At 42.8% G+C, this 23813-nt stretch overlaps 2 protein-coding genes across 11 annotated transcripts in view; one reads left to right on the plus strand and one right to left on the minus strand.

The window, feature by feature from the left end:
• The window catches only part of RBM4 (RNA binding motif protein 4), a 31205-nt gene extending 15919 nt beyond the window's left edge, over positions 1–15286 (plus strand). For both annotated transcript variants that reach the window (XM_026004337.2, XM_072758462.1), the window contains one exon: positions 15012–15286. In XM_026004337.2, the coding sequence (XP_025860122.1) occupies positions 15012–15079 (68 nt within the window). In that variant the 3' untranslated portion in view covers positions 15080–15286. The remainder of the gene's footprint in view (positions 1–15011) is intronic.
• RBM4B (RNA binding motif protein 4B) lies at positions 12457–22616 on the minus strand. Of its 9 annotated transcripts, XR_012001642.1 has the most exons (6): positions 22368–22558; positions 21258–21681; positions 17492–17594; positions 15523–16199; positions 13807–13968; positions 12457–13141 (listed from the first exon to the last, which is right to left on the minus strand). XR_012001642.1 is itself a non-coding variant. In XM_026004342.2 (4 exons), the coding sequence occupies exons 2-3, from the start codon at positions 21667–21669 to the stop codon at positions 15532–15534; spliced, it is 1080 nt and encodes a 359-aa protein (XP_025860127.1). In that variant the 5' UTR covers positions 21670–21681; positions 22368–22616; the 3' UTR covers positions 12457–13060; positions 15523–15531. The 9 variants fall into 9 exon arrangements, 4 of the variants coding, with proteins under 4 accessions (XP_025860127.1, XP_025860126.1, XP_072614565.1 ...); XR_003235837.2 differs by lacking the exon at positions 17492–17594 and having other exon boundaries at positions 22368–22592; XR_012001643.1 differs by lacking the exon at positions 13807–13968 and having other exon boundaries at positions 12457–13060.
• Between the last annotated feature and the right edge of the window lie 1197 nt (positions 22617–23813).

A 23813-nucleotide genomic window follows, 5' to 3' on the forward strand; every position in this document is an offset into this window, starting at 1 on the left:
TTCTTACTGAGAAAACAATCAGAAGGGAATTCAGCCTTCTCATGACACCTGTTACTCTCTAGCATCTGCAGCCACATCACATTCCCTCTGGTTAGTTTTTTTACCTAGGGCCAGTGCCCTACTTAACACCTTAGGGCCAGCTTGCTGCTGCAGTTCTTTGCTTCTTATATCTGGTTTTCCTGTTTATTGAATCAGTCTTACTAGCATTATATTGTTATTCCCACTAAAAACTTTCCTTGCTCGTTAACACCACTTCATTTCTGCTGGTTTTTTTTTTTTTTTTTTTCTTTTAAGATTTATTCATGAGAGACAGGCAGAAGAGAGAAGCAGGCTCCCTGCGAGGAGCTGGATAGGGAACTCGATCCCAGGACCCCGGGATCACCACCTGAGCCAAAGGCAGATGCGCAGCCACTGGGACACCAAGGTACCCCTCTTCACTCTGTTTTGTAGCGAAACTCTTCAAAGGCATTTTCTATGGTTTCTGTCTCCAATTAATTGCCTTCCATTTTCTCTTAAGCCCTTTTTATTTATTTATTTTTTAAAAAGATTTTATCTGACATGGAGTGAGCAAGTGAGCAGTGGGCAGAGGGAGAAGGAGACGGACAAGTAGACTCCCTGCTGAGCAGGGAGCCCAACGCGGGGCTCCATCCCAAGATTCCAGGCAGATGTTAAACTGACTGAGCCACCCACGTGCCCTGTCTTAAACCCTCTTTAATCAGATGTTCACTTCTACCATTCCACAGAAAAATTGCTTGTGATTTTATGTTGCTAAGTCACGTGGTCAATTTTTTTTTTAACTGAAAAGATGAAGGCTTCTTGTTCATGTCACATGCCCATTGTGGTGGTGTGGTGGTTCCTCTTTGTATTAGTTCTCATGACTCAAGGATTAACAGTGAACATAGTGAATTGGGTGTTAGAAATAGCTTTGTATTAAAAAAAGGGAAGAGTTGAATATAGAGTGTTAGGAGAGCTAGAGTAATGTATGTATGTGCAGATTACTGTGATAAATAGGGCGCCAAGCTTTATTGAGAAACTTGAGATTTGAGCAGATTTGAATGAGATAAGAGCCAAACAGACTTCTAGTATTCTAAGCGGAGAGAACAGCTTGAGTAAGGGCCCCAAGGTGGGATTGTAGCTGGCCTGTTTTAACAGGCTGGTAGGGGGAAGAATGGAGTGACTGGGAGAGAGTAGTAGGAGAGGAGGTTAGATCCTTAAATGATGGGGTAGTTCACGTAGGTCTGTTTGGCCTTTACTCTTGAAATAGTATTGTTTTTAAGCAGGGGAGTATGGTGTGCTGCACCTTTTATAAAGAAGAAAAAAATGGCTTTACTGAGGTACTCTTTCCTTTTTTTTTTTTTTTTTTTAAGATTTTATTTATTCATGAGAGAGAGAGAGAGGCAGAGACACAGGCAGAGGGAGAAGCAGGCCATGCATGGAGCCTGATTGGGGACTCCATCCTGAGACTCCAGGATCACACCCTGGCCTGAAGGCAGCGCTAAACTGAGTACCAGGTGTCTCTAGGTACTCATGTCCATGAAATAAGAGTACAGGTTTTTTAAGAGTACAGTTTGACACATTGATAAATCACAAGATGAACATTTTTTGGGGTCCCAACAAGGCCCAGCAGCCCCAGGAGGTAGAGCCCCAGAGATGGGCCAGTCTGGCCTCCAAAAGGCCCTGTGCTGATTTGCAGTTAATCCCTTCAACCTCTGGTCCTTATCTACTTCTATCGTTGGTATTAGTATTTTGACAGAGTTGATTACTTTCTGTTCCTGAACAATTAATTTGACTTCCAGGACATAACACCTGGTTTTTCTACCTTTTCAATTTCCTCTGCTAGTTTTTTCTCTTTCTGACCTCTTGATGTTAGAGGCTCCATAGTTCAGCTCTGAGTCTTTAGTAATCCTGTGGATTCAGATGCCATGTGAATATTCCCAAGTTCAATCTCTGGTCCAAGGCTTCCAAATTTCAGATTAATATCCTGTTTGATATTTTGATATCAAAAATTTGATATTTTTGCTTGAGCATCTGATATTTCAAAACTTGTGTAAATTTGATCTTCTGACAGGTATCCTCTTCCACAATCACTCCTCTTATACCCTTCCCTCATCTCAGTTGATGGAGACTCCATCCTTCAGTTATCCTGGCCAAGCTGGATTATACTCAGATTCAGTCCATTAGGAATCTTGCTGGTTTTACTTTTCACAGTCTTCCAGACTTTTGGCCCTCTAGTAAGAGCCACTGTCCTCTCTTACCTGTATTTCTTAAAGTTCTTTCCCAGTTGGTCTCACTGCTTCTACATCATCTACTGTCTTCACAATACAGCAACCAGAATGCTCCTTTTTAAAATTTTATTATTGCCATTATTTGATTTTAAGTAGGCTCCATGCCCAATGTGGGGCTTGAACTTAAAACTCAGAGATCAAGAGTTCCATGCTCTATTGACTGAGCTATGCAAGTTCCCCTTAGAGTGATGCATTTATTTATTTACTTTATTTTAAAAAGATTTTTATTTGTTCATGAGAGAGAGAGGCAGAGACACAGGCAGAGAGACAAATAGGCTCCATGCTGGGAGCCCAACCATGGGACATGATCCTGGGACTCCAGAATCATGCCCTGAGCCAAAGGGAGGTACTCAACCACTGAGACACCCAGGTGTCCTGAGTGATGCTTTTAAAATGGAAATCACATAATGTCTTAGACCCCACCCCTTTAATCCCCCTACTGCAGCTAGAGGCTCTTCCTTTCTTTTTTTTTTTTCTTTTTTTTTTTTAATTTTTATTTATGATAGTCACAGAGAGAGAGAGAGAGAGAGAGGCAGAGACACAGCCAGAGGGAGAAGCAGGCTCCATGCACCGGGAGCCCGATGTGGGATTCGATCCTGGGTCTCCAGGATCGCGCCCTGGGCCAAAGGCAGGCGCCAAACCACTGCGCCACCCAGGGATCCCGAGGCTCTTCCTTTCAAATTTAGAATCCAGTGCAAAGCTTGTAAAGTCCTGCATGATCTGCCCTACTCATCTTTGAGTACTCTTTGTCCTACTCCTTGTCCTACTCCTTTGCTCCCTTGGCTTCATCCATACCATATGCTGAACATTTTACAGCCAGGCCCCTTCTCCCTTAGCGTTTACATTGGTGGTTCTCTAGATATTCCTTATAATCCTCCCATTTTTGTAAATGGCAGATTTGGGTTTTCAAGGTGAAAAGGAAGCTGGTAAGTTTTCAGGGCAGTAAAAATGAAGCTAGGGGCTGTATTCTCTCTTTTTCTCCATGCTCATTTTAGTGGTATTGCCAATTCCCTTGGCCTTACCTACCATCTGTATTCTGAAGATTCCCAAATGTTCATCTCCAGCTCCCTACTTTGTTCTCTGTGCTCAAGCAGGCTGTCCACAAGGCAATGGAAGTTTGAGATTTGAATTTATTCCTATGGTTTCCTATAATTTGGATAACTGCTGGTCTCTCCAGAAAGGTATATGGAATTTTTGAGGACAGTCAGTGGTCCTTAGTACATGCTTTTGAAATTCTGTGGCTATTCCTTGGTCTAGAGGGAAGGGATCAGAAAAGATGAGAAAAACTTAATTCTCACAAGTGGTGGTGGGGAAAGACTTCTTGATGTTGCTATTGAAACATTGGTTGGGTTTTTTTATGTGCCAGAAATGTGCTGAGGTCTTCATGTGAAGTCACCATACCCCTTCCTTTCTTTTTGTTTCTTTTAATTCTCTGTGTATATTACCTACGGTGGATGCCAAATCTGGAGGTCTCCAGAATTCTGGACCCTCTTCAATTTATACTCTTTCTGGGTCAGTAGTTCTCAATCACTGGTGATTTTCGCTCCTTGTTCCCCACCCTCTGCTGGGATGTTTGGTAGTGTGAAGTTTTTACTTGTCTCAACTGGGGGGATGCTACTGGCATGTAGTGTAGAGTCCAGGGATGCTGCCACGCATCCTACAATGCACAGGGAAGAATTCCAATTCCTTATCACAAAGAATTACCTAGCCCCAGATGTCAGAAGTGCCAAGGTTGAAACCCTGTTCTAGGCAATTTTAATCAATTCATTTCGTTTTGCATTTACTAACTAAAGTTGTGCTCTCCAGTAGGATAGCCACAGACCTATAGGGTTCTGTGAGTATGAAATTCCCATGGAGTTTCAAAAGCCTAGTACGAAAAATAATGTGAGACATTCATGTTTAAATGATCATTATATCAAATTATATGAAATAATATATTGGATCTATTGGGTTAAATAAAATAATTTTACCTGTTTCTTTTTACTTTTCTAAATGTGGCTATTAGAGTTTTTCAAATTACAGTTGACCCTTGAACAATATGCATTTGAACTGTGTGGATTCATCTATATGTGGGTTTCTTCCAGTAAATACAGTGTAATGCTATAAATGTGTTTTCTCGTCCATATGACTTTAATATTTTCCTAGCTTTATTGTAAGGATACAGTATATAATATGTAAAACATACAGTATGTATTAACTGTTTCATGTTATCAGGCTTCCAGTCAACAGTAAGCTATTAGTGAAGTTTTTTGGGAATCAAAAGTTATATGTGGCTTTTTGGCTACACTGAAGGTCGGTGCCCTGACCTCCATATTGTTCAATATGTAGGGTCAACTACATATGTAGCTTGCATTTGTGGCTCACATTATATTTTTGTTGGATTATGCTGATCTGGATGCTGAAGACTGAAATTTACTTCTCTTGTCCTAGACCTGTCTTCTGTGCTCAAAGTTCAAGGATCCAGAGACCCACATAGAGTTCTTTCTTGGCTGTCTTTTTTTAAGATTTATTTTTTAAGAATTTATTTGTTTTAAAGATTTTATTTATTTGAGAGCACAAATAGGGGAGCAGCAGGCAGAGGGAAAGGGAGCAGGTTCTTCACTGAGCAGGGAGCCTGATGGGGGGCTTGATCCCAGGACCCTGGGATCACAACCTGAGCCAAAGGCAGATGGTCAACCATTGAGCCACCCAGGTGTGTCGTCTCCCCCCCCCCCCCTTAAGATTTATTTTTAGGGAGAGCATGTGCAAGTTGGGGGAGGGGCAGATGGGGAGAGAATCTTCAAGCAGAATCCCCCCCACCCCATCATAGAGCCCAAAGGAGGGGACACCTTGATTCCAGGACCCCAAGATCATGACCTGAGCCAAAATCAACCAAAGCTCAACCAAGTTAGCCACCCAGATGCCCTTTCACCCATCTTTTTCTAACCACACTGCCCTGCCTTTCAGGTCCTAGTTCACCAAACACTCCCTCCCTCAGGTCCTTCTTCTATTTGGAAGGATTTTCCCCCTTGGCCACTTTTGGGCTAATTTCTTATCCTTAAGATCTTAGCTTCAAGTCCTCCTAGTAGACACCCCCTCCCATTTTTCCTTACCCATGTATTTGGTACTTAACCCACTATTTTGCTTATTTAACATTTTCTTCACAAAACTGAAAGGGGATCAAGGAATTTTCCCCCATGCCAGGCAACAGTGCCTGATACATAATAGGCATTTAATAATAAGTATATATGTAAACTATCATTTGAATTATGTGTTCCTCTGGAGAACATAATACCTTCTGCCCTTGCCCCCATCCATTCATTGCCTTAGCAGTCCTAGTCATTCAAGAAATGAGTGTCCTCATAGAACCAGGCCCTGGGGGTAGGATCAGAGGATTGGTGGATGAACACTTCTAGGGCTGGAGTTGTGCCCCATCTCATAAAACAGAGAAAGTAGAACTGTTAGATGTGGGCCCTTTGGCTTTGAGATTTGATGATCCCTAAGGGCTGAGTAAGTGGGTTTATCTTTAGGTCTTATAACTGGGTAAGAAAGAGCAGAAGTGGGGGATCCCTGGGTGGCACAGCGGTTTGACGCCTGCCTTTGGCCCAGGGCGCGGTCCTGGAGATCCGGGATCGAATCCCATGTCGGGCTCCCAGTGCACGGAGCCTGCTTCTCCCTCTGCTTGTGTCTCTGCCTCTCTCTCTCTCTCTCTGTGTGACTATCATAAATAAATAAAAATTAAAAAAAAAAAAAGAGCAGAAGTGGTAAGTTGGAATCCTTGAAGGACTAGAGAGTGTGATGTCCGCTCTCCTTCCTCTACCTTTTTTATTTTTTAAAGATTTTATTTATATATTCATAGAGACACACAGAGAGGCAGAGACACAGAGGGAGGAGAAGCAGGCTCCACACAGGGAGTTCGAAGTGGGACTCGATCCCAGGTCTCCAGGATCACGCCCCGGGCTGCAGGCAGCGCCAAACCGCTGCACCACCAGGGCTGCCCATTCCTTTACCTTTTGATAGTTTGTCATCATAGATTTGTGTCCTTGAGTCCATCTACTGTATTAATTGGTGAGCTCCAGAGGGTGGAAATCTTCTCTTGCTTGCCCAACATTACAGTTCATCGGTGATAGGAATGGCCAGTTGAGTGTTTTTTTTTTTTTTTTTTTTTTTTCGATTTTATTTGAGAGAGAGCGCATGAGCCTGAGCAGGGGGAGGGACAGAGGGAGAGGGAGAAGCAGACTCCTTGCTGAGCAGGGAGTCCAATGCGGGGCATGATCCCAGAACTCTAGGATCATGACCTGAGCCAACTGAACCACTCAGGTGCCCCTAGTTGAAGGCTTTACATTTACTTCAAACAGCTCTTAATAGAAAAGTTATTTTATGATGAAACAGGCTCAGAGAGGTTAAGTAGCATGCCCAAGGCACAGAAAAGGCTTGCTTTTCAGTTCTGGACTCCAGTTCCAGAGCCTGAATTTCAGCCTTTAGTAAGTGTGCTGAGGCTCATGGCAGCACGAGCTCTATCTCCCCTTGGGGTTCTGGCTTCCTTGTGGGGCCCAGGAATCTGTGCCTGTCTAATGAAGCCTGGCTTGCCCAGCCCTTTTTAATGCAGTGTGATTCCAGATGGGAAGCATACCAGCACCAGTGTGATTCCCACAGTATTGGCCAGTTGCCTTGGATGACCTTGTTTCAAATTCTTCATTGTGTGTGAGGAGAGGTACAGTTCACACAGCCACTGAAGTATCCTGGCCACACCTCAACATGGAGGGAGTATGATACCTTTGGTGGGGAAAGCCCCTTTCCCTAACCACTCATTTTCCTAATTCACATGGCCACTGCCCTGCTTCAGAGACACAAGAGCCAAGGGCAGTGCAGGACCACCATTACTGTGGCAGTCAGGTTCACCTTGCCAAATGAAGAAGCTTATTAAAAACCTTCCATTGAAAAAAAAAAAAAAAACCTTCCATTGTATCTCCTCCATGTAGATAGAGTTTTCCCTAAGACTGCTGGATCCCTTTGCCAGCTGCTCCTCTCCAGTAACTTCTTACTGTGGCTTTCTGCTGTAGAGAACAAGCACTAGGTATCAGAAAGCTTTCCCTCAGCATGTGTTTGTTGTTGGTGGGGGGTGTTGGGGAGGGGTGGCCCAAGTCATTTAAACTTTTAAACCTCTATTGCTTTAATTACCAGGGCAGCCAAGAATGCTACCTCGTGGGGTTCTTGTGGACTAGCAGAGATGTTGGATAAATCAGATCTGAAGGGCCCTTGTATAGTTTGAATTTGGCTGGGATCTTTAAAGGACTTGGAAAACTAAGGCACTACTGATTTAAATAATCTCACCAGACTTTAGCTTCTTCCTCTGTTCCTGGGGCTAATCTGACATTTCTGGTACTTCAGTTCTCTTCAGCAGGAGAACATAGCCCAGATCTTAAAAGCCCTGAAGACGGGTTATTCTGACAAGTTGACAGCTTTTCCTAGTAATGCATTTTTATCTCTCTTTTCCTCCGAAATCTCCTAGGGCAGGAGACTGTTTGAGGACTACATTTGTGAGACAAATCCTGACAAGCCATGAAGTCCATCCTGGGCAAGCTGCTTCCTCTCTTTTTGGGCTGCCTTGTAGCCTCACAACCCTTTTTTGCTTTTCAGGCAAGCTCTGCACAGTGCATTGAGTGCTGAAGACCTGGTATCTTTTGTGACACATTGTCTATCTCTACAAGGCTGCCACTGACCTAAAAGGTGGAACAAAGCTTGGGCTATAGTAGGACTTCTGCCAAGTAGAAGCTGTGGCAGGTCTGTGTCTCCCTTACCACCCCAGGGAAGATGTTGCAGTAGAACCCAGGGAGTTCTCAAATACCACCTAGGGGAATCTGGATGCTTTTTTTTCTGGGCATCAATATTTAAATCAGGCTAGGATTTATTTTGCTTTGTACTTGAAGTGTCTTACTGTGCTGCTGCTGTGTTTGGGTCTTGCTTGGGCGGATGCTCAGAATCCCACCTCAAATAGTGGACTGCTCAGGAAGAAATTCATGGAAATGGAAGACCTGGGATGTTCTTCATTCCCATCCCCCACCCTGAAGCTGGGCCAGGGATATCCCCTTGGCCTTCATTATCCCTCCATTTTCCCTGTCTCTGTAAACTGGAAAGTTTGTTTCAAAGGGGAGAGGTCTTTTCTTTCTTTCCTCCTTTTTTTTTTTTTAATTATTCATGAGAGAGACAGAGAGAGAGAGAGGGGCAGAGACATAGGTCAAGGGAGAAGCAGGCTCCTTGTGGGGAGCCCGATATGGGACTCAATCCCAGGACCCTGGGATCATGACTTGAACCACTGAGCCACTCAGGTGCTCCAAGGGGAGAGGTCTTAAGTAAGGCACAAAGAATAAGCAGTAAAGTTTTGGTAGAACCACATAAATAATTGCCCTTCTCTGAACTCACACAATGCTTTTACGTTTCTCCTAACAATTAACATTTTTGTCATACCATCCTCTCAGCTGAGACCTTATCTCATCTCCCCTGCCCCTCAGCGGTGCCTTGTGCAAAGCCCTTAGGGCCTGGCGAACAACAGGTGTTAAGCAAATGTTAGGGTAGGAGGGGTTCATGCAATTATTTATGGGTTGATTAATCTCAGGGATTTAAACCCTACCCCTTTGGACTATCCCTAGAATCACATGCCTTTATGAATGAATGATCCTTTTCTTGTCTATAGGGTATTTTTTTTTCCCTTTAAAAGGTCACTTTTTTTTTTTTTTGGCTTCATCATTAGGTGAGAGACCTCTGTTAAATATCCCATAAATTTCACATTTATATTGCTATTCATTTTTTTTTTCCTTTCCAGAGTGATCTTTTAAGTGAATTGGATTCTTAAAGAGGTTGATTCTGTTACCCCCAAACTTAAAACTGCTTAATGGCTTCCAGTTAGTCTTTTTTTTTTTTTTTTAATTTTTTTTAAAATTATTTATTTATGATAGTCACAGAGAGAGAGAGAGAGAGGCAGAGACACAGGCAGAGGGAGAAGCAGGCTCCATGCACCGGGAGCCCGATGTGGGATTCGATCCCGGGTCTCCAGGATCGCGCCCTGGGCCAAAGGCAGGCGCCGAACCGCTGCGCCACCCAGGGATCCCCTCCAGTTAGTCTTTTAAGGTGAAGGTGAAATTCCTAACACAGCCTTATAAGGCTCTAATGAACTGTCCCTGTAACTTAACCTCTTCACATGCCTACTGCAGTTTATTCCTGCCACAGAACTCCCTTTCTGGTTCCTCATGGATGCCATGGTCTTCTTGATCAGGGGCTTTCATTCTCACTTGGACTATAACTGCCCCATTCCCTGTCCACCAAAGTCAGTCACTACTGTTTTCATAGCATCCTGTACTTGACCCTCCATGGTACATATCAGAGATGTAATTAAGGTTTGTTTCTCTGTTAGGAACCACATAGGCCTTCGTTCATCACCCAAATCTTGGCTCATAGTAGGAATTCAAATCGTTGATGAATGAATTCAGGAGCTTCTAGCATTTTGAGAGGCCTCATGGGACTCTGAAATGGTCTATCATGAAACTTGGTCTTGCGAATAAAAGGGATTTATGCTCACAACATGCAATTTCTCATGGTATTTTTTAAAATAAATTTATTTATTCATGAGAGACACAGAGAGAGAGACAGGGAGAAAGAGGGAGAAGCAGGCTCCATGCAGGGAGCCCGATGTGGGACTCGATCCGGGGTCTCCAGGATCATGCCCTGGGCTGAAGGCGGTGCTAAACTGCTGAGCCACCCGGGCTGCCCAATTTCTCATGGTATTAATGGAGATTTAGAAATAAATACATTTGTTCCTACTCAACAGTTCTTTTTTTAAAGATTTTGTTTATTCTTGAGAGACATAGAAGCAGAGACACAGGCAGAGGGAGAAGCAGGCTCCATGCAGGGAGCCTGACATGGGACTCAATCCTGGGACTCCAGGATCCCGCACCTAGGCTGAAGGTGGTGCTAAACTGCTGAGCCACCGGGGTTGCCCTCCACAGTCCTCTTACATTGGCTGAAAATTAACCCCTTTCCCAGTGTTAACCTGTTTTTGGGGGGGAATGAAAGGATTTTTTTTTTTTGAAAGGGTTTCTTTTTTTTTTTTTTAAAGATTTGAGAGAGAATGAACAGGGGGAGAGGGTGAGGGAGAAGCAGACACCCTGGTGAGCAGGGAAGCTTATGTAGGGCTTGATTTAGGACCCTGTGATCATGACCTGAGCTGAAGGCAGACACTTAACCCACTGAGCCACCCACGTGCCCCATGTAAGTTTTTTTTTTTTTTTTAATTTTTTTTTTTTTTTTTTTTTTTTATGATAGTCACAGATTGAGAGAGAGAGAGAGAGAGAGAGGCAGAGACACAGGCAGAGGGAGAAACAGGCTCCATGCACCGGGAGCCCAACGTGGGATTCGATCCCGGGTCTCCAGGATCGCACCCTGGGCCAAAGGCAGGCGCCAAACCGCTGCGCCACCCAGGGATCCCCCCATGTAAGTTTTTAAGGGAAAAATATTTTGTAGGATTCTCTAAGGTTTTTTCCTTGCTCATAAGGGAACTTATTTTGCCATCTAAACTGCTGTCCAGTATAATAGCCACTAGCTACATACTGTGACTAAAAAAGTTTCTCAGCTTCACTAGCCACATATAAGTACTATTTAATTGCTACATGTAGCTAATAGCTATCAATTGAGGACAGCACATATCTAGAACTCTTCCAACATTGCCAAGTTTTATTGGAGAGAGCTGATGTGGAACTGTTCTGTAGACTACTTTATCTTGCCAGCAAGACAGGAATCAAAGTATGTTAAACTTACATTAAAAGTGCTCATGTGCCTGTGAGCATGAGCGTGCACACACCCCCACCGAAGAGGACTTGAGATTTTGGTGAGGCCAACAAAACATGTACATATTTCTTTATTCTGCCTGGTGCCTGGTACATCAATTATAAGGGAATCCCAGTACCTCTGCCTTTTCCTTCATGTAAAAGAGCCCTGCCTTTTTAGGGAATATTGAAGCTAACATGGGCCTTGTGTACTTTTAACCTCTTCAGACTGTTGTATCCTAATCCCCCAAAACCAGGAAAAATTTTGCTTCACTTGGGTTAGATTTTTTTTTTTAAGTGGGCTTCAAGCCCAGCATGGAACCCATTGTGGAGCTTGAACTCACGACCCTGAGATCAAGACCTGAGCTGAGATGGAGACTTGGATGCTTGACTGAGCCACCTAGAAACCCCTGTCAGGATTATTTTAAATAGAAAATATGTGAGGGAGGGGCATCTGGGTGGCTCAGTGGTTGAGCATCTATCTGCCTTTGGCTCAAGCTCCAGGGGAGTCCCACATTGGGCTCCCCACAGGGAGCCTACTTCTCCCTCTATGTCTCTCTCTCTCTCTCATGAATAAATAAATAAAATCTTTAAAAATAATTTAAAAAATACGAGGAAAATGCTAAAAAATTAGATTAAAATTCACAGTCAGAATTTACACATGAGCATTTCCACATAGGTTTCAATACAGAAAGCTTAAGTAGGATTGAGTCTGTCACTAATCTTGCTTTTATGGAGACCTAAGCCATGATAAAATATAATGTTCATTAATCTTAAAAAAAATTCCATTAGACACATTTAATTGCAGGATGTTGTTACTGCTAATCATTAATACCCCACTTTTCTGCTAAAAATATGACATGTTCTTCTTTGATGTCTCATAATGGTTATTCATTTTAGCCATAGTCTAAACCTAGCAAAATACTAGCACCACAGGAAGTGAGACCTCTTTAAGTAGTTCATAAGAGAATTTAATTGAACTTGTACTATGAAGTCATTGTTCATTGAATCAACCTGATAGGTCCATAGCAATATTGCAGTTTACCTTTTTCCTGATACCGGGGTTTTAACCTGGGTTTGCTAGCCTCTAAAGTGGAAAGAGTAGCTTTGATTATTTAGAAATTAACTAAGATTCTATTAATTAATAGAATTAAGGAACCTGACGAGCAGTAGCATACTTATCAATGTCTCAAGATTCTGGATAACTTTTCTCTACCCATTGTTGAGGCCATATTACTTAGACCTCACTAAATCCTTCCTATTACATCTAAATTTCAGGCATCTACTCATTTGAATTTTGTAGTTTGAGCACTACTAAGAATGAACCAGAAAATACTTGGTAAAGAACAGTCAACAAACCCAAAAAAAGGTACTTAAGTGTTAGAAACGTTTATTTGTCAAAATATTTAAAAAAAAAAAAGTGGGAGGAGTGAAGTTAAAACAAGGCTAAATTTCAGCTAATGCTGTACCACGATCACAGGTCAGACATAAAACAAAACAAACAAAACAACAACCCCCACCCCCAAAACCCCAATGGTCCTAGCAGTTTCAGAAGATTAGCTTCAATGTTAGAGTCCAGAGCTAACAGAAGAGTAAAAGGTCTCTTGCCACTACATGGTCATTTTAAAGGGAAAGGAGATGTTGCAGGTAGACAGGGAGAAGGGTTCAATTCCTAAGGAAAGCAAGATAAGAGGGGGTTCCACTGAACACGAAAAAGGGGATGCCAGCATAATCCTTACCTAGGGCTGCTCAGAGGCTGAGAATATAAGGAATGGAGTGAAAGGCTACAGAGACTAGTATCAAGAGGAAAGAAAAGTCAACTTAGAAGAATTAAATTAAGAAAGAAAACATAGTTGGTCACAAACTCCTTTGTTTACTGAAACATGAAGCAATGGAAACATCCCGGCAAGGGGGACCGCGCGGAGCAAGTTCTCATATATGACCGCAGCCCGAGGGTTCAGTCCGCAATTATCCTACCTGAAAGAGAGCACAACACAAGAGGCTTACACAATGCCTGGAGAGCAGCTTGGTTCCGAGTACAAGGGCCCTGGTCCCGTCCTGTATTCCAGGGGGAAAAGAACAAAGAACAAAACAAAACCAAGTCAGACTGGATCAAACTTATATCATATAATTACCAAGGAATCTACTTATAGCTACATATAAGAAGCAATCTATCTGCAAGACTGCTGTGTTGGTGATAAGATATATCTTTCTCATGTTCTAATCCATCTTTTAAGCAAGACAACCTCTGTCTTTTAGACAAGACAACCTCTGTGATACAAGGGTACTGTCCTTGCAACAAAGGGCAGACACATACTATAAAAAACCATAATTTAATTTTTTGCATCCAGAAAAAAGCAGATGATGTCAAGATCTCAAATATGGCCAACTGCACTACTCTAAATTTGTTTCATTTTATTCTTCCATAGTAAACAAGGTTTCAGAAATGACAATCAAAGGGTATCAGGGAACAGTTCAGTCACCCTCCAATATACCTACATGTCATACTGTCACAGATTTAGAGCCATAACTCCAGTAGTTCCCCTACTTGGTCAAACCTCCCTTACCAAATCAAAAGAAGAAATCCTAAAATTCTCTAATTCTTCCACTGATGATGGGAACTCCAGACACCAATGGCTGGGGGATAAAAGAAGTTAACTCACACCAAGTTCCTCTACTTATTACAGACAAAGGGCCAAATCTTGGTCTTGATCTGTACCAACCGACTTCAAAAGTTGTGACGTTCTTGAATCAGTTCTGCTAGGGTGAGACCCAAATTCAGATCCCCAACAGTTCTGGAGTATTTCATCCTGGCAGCCTCATTAACATCAGGCTCCTGGGACTGCAACCAACTCAGGGTTATTCAGTCCATTTGAGGTTCACACCTGGAAGGTAAGTTTCTTTAAAAGTCATCACTAAAAAGAGGTTAGTTGAACAACCACTGCTTGCAGTCAAAATTCACTTTAAAATACCTTAGTGATAAGCTACAATATACTAATTTAACTATAAAACACATTTGAGGAAAACAGAAGTTATCTGGTAGATACCACCTTTAGAGAAATATCCCACTTCGTGGTAGATCCAGCTGCATTAAAAATAAAAATTAAGGCAAACTACACAAGCTGATTAAGATTATGTACTTCATGCACATGAAGACACACTGCTACACAATGGTCTTAGGAGATCCGTTTTTGTCATAGTCATATAGGATATAATTTATCACAGGTTCAAACCATTATTTGCTTCTCACTACATATAAGGGCAAATTCCCATTGTTTCATTTTCTTCTATACGTATATACCAATGGGATAAGTTAGGAACCCTGGAAACTGTTCAACAGCCCTCCCAATTCAAGTGATGCTCAATTTCAAGATACAAGGAAAACCGTGAGAATAGAAAGTTGTCATGATGCCATTTCCACTGGGATGAAATTTATCTAGAAAATCCTACTAATTATTCTTGCCATTCCAACATCTTTGGTATACATTTTTCTGAAGTAGGAAAAATTAAATTTCTGGGGTTATCACCAGTGGGATTTTATACATTTGGAAATTACCTGTTTTATCTAGTTCCTTATGTGTTCCCCTTTAACAAAAACCAAAACAAAAGTTGCTGGAAGAAATGAGAAGTGTTTGGGGCTCTGAATGTTAGTAACAGGCTATGCAGAAATATGGCTTCAAGAGCTCATGCATAAGGTGTTCTGGACTACTAATAAGGAAAGGTCTCCATGGGATAGTGGCACCAAAACATTTTGCTTTCAAGTGTCTTAGAACCAAACACCTATAGCTTATTGGACTTTATTTGGCTTATAGATCTACTATATTAGTTTCCTCTGATAAAGGCTAATGACCTAAGTAGTTATATTAGCAAGTGAGAAGTCTAAAGTTGTAGTTAAAATTCTCACTGTGACATTCATTATTAACTCCAGGACCCGTATTCTTCTGCTTACATCGCGACTTTTCCAGTGAAGAGAGTTCTGGAGTCTGCCAAGGCTGAGTGAATTCTGACTACCTCTAAATTATCAGATGACTTCAAAGTACTTAACTCTCTAAGCCTTCATTCTTTTCTCTGTAAAAGAGAAAATATTTTAAAGGCTTACTGTGTAGATTAAATAATATAATGTACAAAGAGGGCACTCAACAAGTGTTCTCTTAACTATGTGTCTGTAACCCAAATTGCTTTATTAAATAATATCCTCACTAACTGAGTTTGTTGTTATTCTCTGAAGGAACAAGCTGGTTGGAGTCATAGACTAAAAAAACCTCAACAGGCCAAATGAACCTCTGGCCTAAGCTAGAGAAATACTTCACACTAATATGTAAATTTTTACTTCTTAGATACTGTCCTGACAGCAAACAGGTGGCTTTAGCCTCCTCTGTGCAGCACTGACCTCTTTCAAGGTAACTATAGAGTCTTAACCACACCCACCCCACTCTCACCTCCAGTTTTTAAAAGGCTGAGTACCGCGCTCGGTCCACATACTGCTCCCGCTCATACCGGGCCATGTCATACAGAGAATTCCGTGCAGCTGCTGAAGCCTGAGACAGCTCACTCTCTGGCCCATAACCGTAGCCCTCTCCAACTGTGGGGAGCACAGCTGCAGCACGACGCAGGGGGCTCCTGTCCCTTCCATAATAGGAGGAAGTGTTGGCAGCGGCAGCAGCCATAGCAGCCGAAGTGGCAGCAGCACCTGAGTTCGGCAACAGGTGTCTGTCGTAGGGATCAACAGAAGTGGAGTTGAGGTGACTGGTCACAGCTGTGCTCTGGACTTGAGGCAGATGGGACATGGACTGCTCCGCGTAGTTGTACGCAGAAGCTGCTGCTGCCGCTGCCACTGCCTCATAAGAGCGGACCCGGTAACGCTTATAGTAGTCGAGTGCTCCATATGCATCGTTGTAATACATGGATTCCCCGTAGCCCATGGTGTAAGGCGTGCGCACTGCTCCATACTGTTCGTTATACTGCTCGGTAAAGTCCGCCACACGACCTGTACGATCTACTGGACACTCTTTTGACCAGTGCCCCTCTTTCCCACACCGATAGCAGCCACTCTGGTCTCCCATCCCAGGGGCAGTCCGAAGTCGGCTTGTGGATAACTGCACGTGCATCCTTTTGCCTTGAGGAAATAGATGTAAGAAGACTTATTATAACTCGCTGGCATTCTTTAATCCTCCCAAAATCAAAGTTAACTAGTTAGCATAAGACACACATACATACACACACTCCTGCAACCTATTTCAGCAATCCCCTCCAAAAGAAGTCAGAGTGAAGGTTTAATACAGATGAGAGAAAATTTGAATCCTCAGAGACCAGTCAATACTTTCTACTTTTATCAGGTAGCTTGATTCCCTGCTACTTCTGTCTCCACAACTTTCCCTTCCTTCCTCTAGCCCCCAACACAGAAACTGAAAAACTTCCCACTGCTAATACTGATTATAACTGTAAAGATTCAAGACCTGCCAATTTTCCCAAATAGCCAACAAAACCTCAGTTATGCCAGATTTGAAAAGTATCTTACCGACCTCTCACTGATTTACTCAGGGCAATGATTATAACTGTAATGATTCAAGACCTGCCAATTTTCCCAAATAGCCAACAAAACCTCAGTTATGCCAGATTTGAAAAGTATCTTACCGACCTCTCACTGATTTACTCAGGGCAATATAGGGCCTCAGCAGTTACTGTAGCTTAAAAACCACGGCAATCTTCTGTTCATCTTGTTTCCTCCAGCCATTTTTGCAGGTGTCACCAAAAGGCTATGTTGGATACACAAATCCTACCTGGCTCATCATCTGCTTCACCTTAGTACCTCTAGGAGTTATGTGACTCTCCAGATTTCAACCCCCCACCCATGTTTTTCAGCAAGGGCGAATCCGTGCCTACTGTGGAAAGAAAACTTGACCAAGGTCTCTCAACAGCAAGAATTAGATATTGAAGCAGTACTGATTTCTTAGAGACAGTGTGTTCCCAAATCATTCAGCATTTCATCCAGCCATGTAGCTCACAATTCTTCATAGGGGATTATCTACTTGTTAGAAAAATGCATCATTTGCCTAAAAGCCTCTGGGCATCCATACAAACAACACCCATTCTTCAGGAAATGGCCAGCACTACAAACAGCTAAGAGAAGAAACAATCTTTGCCTTGGGCTTGTGTACCAGCAAGCCCAGGGGCCCTTACTGATGAAAGCATCCAAGGTCTTTAAAAGCAGTTTGAGGAAAGGAATATTCTTGGCAGTATTTAGTCCCAAACTGCCTAAGACTTTGGAGATCAAGTCAGTATTTCTCAAAATGTAGCCAAAAGGCAGCCATTACAGATGCAGAGAACAGGGGTTTCACATCACTCTTAAGGGCTGCTCAGAACAAATCCCCCCTCCGCAATCAGCAAGTTGCTCTCTCTTTAACAGACCTTGTTCTGGATGCAGCTATGCGATAGGAGGCCTCGTGCTCCACCATCCTGTTGGAAACAGCCCGATTCAGGACGGCAGCCAGAACAGCGCCATGCACTGACCCTGAGAGGGGAGTGGGTTAGTGCAGTAATATCACTTTAGTCAAACTCCGTTCTGCCCAATGTCTAAGATTCCTACCACCCCAGTTTCTAGTAGTTGTCACCTCCAACTTAAAACCCTTTCTTTAGCAGAACAAAGATGCTCAGGTTTTTACTTCCCAGCTGCGAGCAGAGAGGGAGCATCCACCATCACCACCGATAGTCAACAATACCAAATGGCAGTAATTCTCTGCAGCATTTAGCTACCCGTTGTTTTCAGAGATTTAAATACTCCTAACTCTAAGAAGTTATTAAGGACCACATGCTAACTATGCTTAGAACAGAAACACATTTTTTGCCCCAGTTTATATCCCAAATGTAGAGCTCCCTGATTTAGACTGGAAGACTAAGTTACTTGGTTTTCAAACATGCATGGTGACATTAACCTATGTGATAGACACAAACTGCTTCCATTCTGAAGTCGGAATAACCATGTCAATCTAAAAAGCCAATTCAGAGACCTAAAAGTACATTTTTTTTTTTTAAAGTACATTTTTTAAAAATTTCAATTTAATTTGCTTTTTACTTTTATAGATTCTGGCCCTGGTTTTTTCTTTTTTTGAGAAACAAAACCCAGTGATTTTTCCTTGATATTTGTTACTACATCCAATCTTCATTCCTGTTTTATTGAAAAAACTCTTAAGTTTATAAACATCTATGTTTATAAGATGTTTATAATCTACCTCTGTAGCAGCTGTAAAAAAGATTCAGGTAAAAAAAAATTTTTTTAAGTAGAACTAAAAATTAAGTAAATTCTTGGCAATAGAAGAAGTAATAGAAGTAATAGAAGTAATAGAAGTATTTTTGCCACACAAAAATTTCCAAAGATTGTAACTAGGTTTTTAATTTAAATCCCCTGAAGTTATTAGAACTGAAAAATACTGTGCTTCTATTACCTTAAGGAACCAGGGCAAAGAAAATTGAAAGGTTAAATTCTACCACTTTGCTACACTTGGAGAGGCCAAAAGCTTAAAGATTTTATGAGACCTCCAAAGTTACTGAAATACACTGCCAACATTTCCCAGAAAACTAGCCTAATAGAAGTGTTTTCTTTTGAAAGCTGGAACAGAAGAGATTATTAAAAATACTGAGAGATGGGCAGCTTGGGTCCTAAGTGCTGAGCTCCTCTCATGTGCCAGGATCCAGAGAAGGCTGGGGGTGTAGCTAATCCACAACAGCACTCCAGTTTAGTGCCCATTTACATATGGGGAGAAACAAGACACCTGAACTCTTATAACCATTCCCAACTCATTTGCTTGAACTGTTACTTAGGAACAGCTTTTTGAGTTAGGGTCTTCCAATGCAAACTGTTTGCTAATTCAACAGTGGTTCAGTTCACTGCTGCTTGTGGAGAGGAAACAGGTCTTGAAAGACCCAGGTTAACTCAGGTTCTGCTGCTTCCTTTTATAAGTCATAAATGCAGAAGCCTAAAGGCACTATTAATAAATGTTCAAAAGATGTTCAAAGTGGCACTCTTAAAGGCCACCTTTGGTAGGAACCGACTAAAAAGGCTTTATTGACAAATGTGATCAATTGGTATCTAGATTATATTTTCTGTAAAACTGCAATATATATCCCATGCTAAACTTTCTCTTGTCATCTGGAAAAAAACAGAGCTGGTTATAAAAATGTCTGTATGTGTAACTCAGAGTAGAGTGCTTTCTTCAGAGTAGATAGGCTAAAAACATGAAAACCAAATAAAGGATTCTTTTCCAATGATGACATTTTAAAGAATTTCATGGATCACTATTACTCAAACACCCACTCCTAGAATAATCAGACTTGCTTTATTAAAACACGCACTCTTCCCAAGCCAACTCCCCCAATTAAATGACTTATGCATGCATGCTTTTGCCCTTATCTTTTTATTCAATTGTATATTAAAAAGGTAAGGACGTGCAGTATTACATTACCAGGACATCTTTGCAGTTTGTACCCGACTTTAATTGCAAATCTTTTTACATTTTGTTACCTGTCAAGAGAAAATCCCTATTTTCCCTCCACACACTGTCCATTCATGATCCCATCTCTATCAAGTGAAAATTAAGAATATTCTTAAAGCTGTATGAAGTGCAACAGCTTTTCAAAATAATAAAAGAAAAATATAAGTAAGAGACGTAAGTGAGAAAAGCTATCACATTTTAAATAAACATCTAACCATAATAGAAACACACTCATTGTTCCAAACAACACTCACCTTTCATCATATAGTGCTTACTGTCAATACACTTTCACATCTATTACCTCATTCTAGCCTCACTACCATCCTGTAGGAGGTACTGCAGGGATCACTAATTCTATTTTATAAGTGGGGAAAATGAAGCACAGAGAGATTAAAACACTTGTCCAAAGTCACACAATTAGTTAATGGTAGCAAGTTATCTATGATTTTACCCTCTGCTTTAGAGAGGAGCTAAAGGTCAAGACGCCACTGGCTGAGGCCAGAGAGATCTGACACACTATTTGCAATCTACAGTACTTGCAAACTTTCTTACCCTTTTCTGTTCAACTTTTCTTCTTCTCCCATTTCTTTTGTTTTCTAGGTTTAGCAGAGAACACTTAAGTACTTCTCAATAAACCTTTTAGTGGCACTCAGAAAAAATAGTGTTAACTTATGAACCTGAGAAGTGGCTATAAACGTGTGGGTCAAGATGATACTGTCAGCAAAAAACCTGTAGAACAGCGCTGTCCAACAGAACTTTCTAAGATGATGGAAACGTTCTGTATCTATACTAATAAAGTCACAAATAGTCTCATGTAACTTCTGAGTGCTTCAAATGTGTACAATACAACTGGAAAACTCAAAATTTATTTAATAGCCACATGTTGTCTAAGGGCTAATATTACACAGTGGCAGAGTCTTCAGATAACCTTGAGGTATTAATGATAACCTTTGTACCTTTATAATTGGTAAAATTATACAATACACTCCATGCCACCTTTACTGGAACCTTTCAGAAGCAGGACCATCATTTCATTCAATATAGTCTTTAAATTTTTTTCTTTTTTTACATTAGGGTTAAATAATAGTAGGTGGAGAAGAGTCCAATGGCATGGGTTTTGGCCCTGCCTGTATAGTTCACAGACTGAACAAATTTGAGCATTCAAAAGTTACTTCCCCAAATTCAGGTTCACCATTCAGGTTTATAATATAGAGATCCCTCTAGATGTCTCTGTCCCTCTTTCCCACAACAACCTATCACACAAAGCAGTAAAGAGAGAGTATAAACCCTAATCATTTAAACTCTCAAATATAAAGCTTCCTGGTCATAACAAAAGCAGGAGGTAATCCACAGACTTTTATCCCCACTTCTTTGAGGTACTTATTTGCCCAGGCAGATTAAACTTCCCACAGCACTCAAATGAATGAAGACTATGGGATAAAGTAACCCAGTTTGTGACTCTACACAGTTGTTGAGGAACATTTTGGCAAATAAATCAGAAAAGGGAGTGTTTGCTTCTCCCAAGAGTAAACTGTGCTTAAATGTGGTAAACATGCAATCTTTCTATTATATCCAGTTAAAATAGAAAGGAAACCACCACCCTGACAGCCGCCTGGTCCTGTGTTCTTGTCTCTGTCTTGACGTAGACCCCACTACTCTGCCACCCAGACCCCAGAGCAGTTCACCTTGAAACTCTGTGTTGTCAAGGCCCCTGATGGCCTCCACTGCATCCTCTGCCCGCTCCATGTGTACGAAGGCATAATCTTTCACGATGTCACATTCGATGACTGGACCATACTCCTCAAACTTGGCCCGAAGCTCTTGGTTTGTACAGGTGGGACTGATGTTGCCCACATGTAACTTGGTTGAGGCTTTGCTCTTATTCTTGCTGGCCTCCACGTTGATGTTCACCCCGTGCAGCTTGTAGTGGTGCAGGTTGCGAATGGCATCCTCCGCGGCCGTCTTGTCCTCTATGTGCACAAAGCCATAGTTCTTAATGATGTCACACTCCAGCACCTTTCCATACTGCTCGAAGAGTGAGCGGATCTCCTGCTCTGTGGCCTCCCGGGGCAGGTTTCCGATGAACAGCTTCACCATCCTGATAAGCGCCTGGGAGAGAAGAAATAAGATTTCCAAAAGTTAAGGGTGGAGTGGGAAATTTCAGTGCATTGCATTTTGGTCTAATCCTCCAAAGAAGTTCTTGGCACCTTCAAGATTCAAGATCTCACATAAACGTTCTTATTTTTTTTTTTTTTCTTAATAGGAAGAAAAGGTTTGTACATAAGAGGCAGTGTGAGGTGTGTGACACCCAAACAGGAGGTCAGGGTCAGCATGCACTGCACCGTCTATTATCTCCGTGAAATGAGACGCATTTAAATAACAGAGTTGGCTGTTTTATGTCTTAAAATACTCTTTTTGGGGTGCAGGAAAGAGAAGAGCTCAAGAAGGGGGCAAGACACATATTTTGAATGTCCCTGATAACGAGGTTTTGGAGGGAAATCGCTGTACCTCTCCTCCGTGCGGTATTACCCTCAAAAATACTCCAAGAATAAAGAGGCTTCCTCGGCCCCATCCCAGACCCTCAACGACCCAACCTCCAGCTCTTTCGCCCCAACAAAGACTCGACCCGACCCCTGCCCCGCCCCCTCCGGAGACCCGGCCCCGCCTCCTCCCGTTGTCTTCAACGGACCTCCCGCAGCAAGAGAAACCCAAACCGTGGGCCGGCCCCGTCCGCTAGAGGCCCAGCCCGGCCGGCCCTCGGGCTCCCCGCACACCCCCACAAGACCCCCTCGCACCTCCGGGTGGCGGCGGCGGTGGCGGCGGCTCCCGCGTCAGAGAGAACCCTACAAAATGGCGACGGCCGCTCGAGCCTCGGCGCGACCGGGCCCTACCTCGCGCGCCAGCTCACGCACGCGCGAGTGCGCGCTGCCTCCTTCCCCTCCCCCTCGCGGGAGCCGGGCGACCAATCCCGCGGCCGCATACAAATGGCCGCCCCAGGCTAGGCTCCCAGCCGCCTCGGCACGGGGGCGGGGCCAGCTGGTGACGGCGCCGCGGAGCCGAGGTCAGCCCGCCCCCAGTCCCGGCTGGCCAATCAGTACCCTGGAAGCGGGGGTGTCGGGGCTCAAGCGTCATAAGGACTCCGGGCGCAACCACTACCGTGGTGTAATCAGAATCCCGGGGAGTTGCTAACCATCACAATGGATCGTGCTATTGGGCCAGTCAGGGCGGGAGGGTAGCTGATGACAAAGGGTTATCTCGCTGGGTCCTCTAAACGGGGGCTTTCTTAGCTGGCTGGCCAGCCTCTCTGGGAGCTTGGGTCAACATTTTAGAAACACAGAAGAGCCGCATTTTCAGCAAACGTAGTCAATTTTTGTAGAGCTTTAAATATAACGATATTTTTCGCTGCAAGCATGTTATTCACTGGTGAGAAAATAGAACCAAAGATGGCAGAGCTGGGATAGTTCTAAGAAGCATTGTATCCTGGCTACATTTATCGGTCACATCTTGTTTGTGCATGGATATATATGGGCTGTTTCTCTCTCTCTTGTTAGAGTATTAGCTCTAATTGTGTGTTCCTCACAGTTCCTGGTCCGTGGTGACTATCCCAAAGGAATACTTAGTGCAGACGCCCAGAGAAGTTCCTTGTTTAGGGCGGGGCGGGGGGACTGGGATGAGGAAGCGTCTCCAAATCCACACCAGCTGCTGGAGGTCTAGGCAACCTGGGCTCCAGGCACTTTCTAGCGTTCAAAATTCAGCTGTGGTCCACGGGCGCCTCCTAGTGGCAAAAGAAAAGCTATTAGATGGGTTACTGTCACCCTTGAACAAAGAAGGGACGTGTATAGAGATGGATGGACCCAGCTTATCTCTGAGTGGAGTATGCCAGGGTGGTTGTCAATCACCTTCTTCATTGTGGTGGCTCCATAGAAGCTTCTCTGATACCATCAGGCACAAATTCCCCAGGCTGCCCTCTTCCTCCCTAGCTACTTTGATATTTCTTTCACTGAATTTGTTTGGTTTCCCAGCCATTTCAGAAGAGGCACTGTCCTTGCAATTTTAATACAATTCATGATTTCTCCCACCTAATTCTATCTACCTCTCCCCTTCCTCCCCTTGGTCATTTCCAGTTTCTCTCTACACCTAGATTTTTAAAACACGTATAGGGACCTCCTCACCCATTTCTAAAAGAGCTTTCACTCATCGTCACTATTACTGTTTTCTATCTTGGGTTCCTTGCCTTTGTT

Source organism: Vulpes vulpes, chromosome 5 (genome assembly GCF_048418805.1).
Source record: "Vulpes vulpes isolate BD-2025 chromosome 5, VulVul3, whole genome shotgun sequence".
Taxonomy (NCBI): Eukaryota; Metazoa; Chordata; class Mammalia; order Carnivora; family Canidae; genus Vulpes; species Vulpes vulpes.

Excerpts from the sequence above, each read along its gene's own strand:
- RBM4B (XM_026004342.2), bottom strand. The coding sequence starts at position 21,669 with ATGGTGAAGCTGTTCATCGGAAACCTGCCCCGGGAGGCCACAGAGCAG. Across the intron at positions 16,200-21,257 it reads TGACAACACAGAGTTTCAAG|GCAAAAGGATGCACGTGCAG; the intron begins GTGAACTGCTCT and ends TATTTCCTCAAG.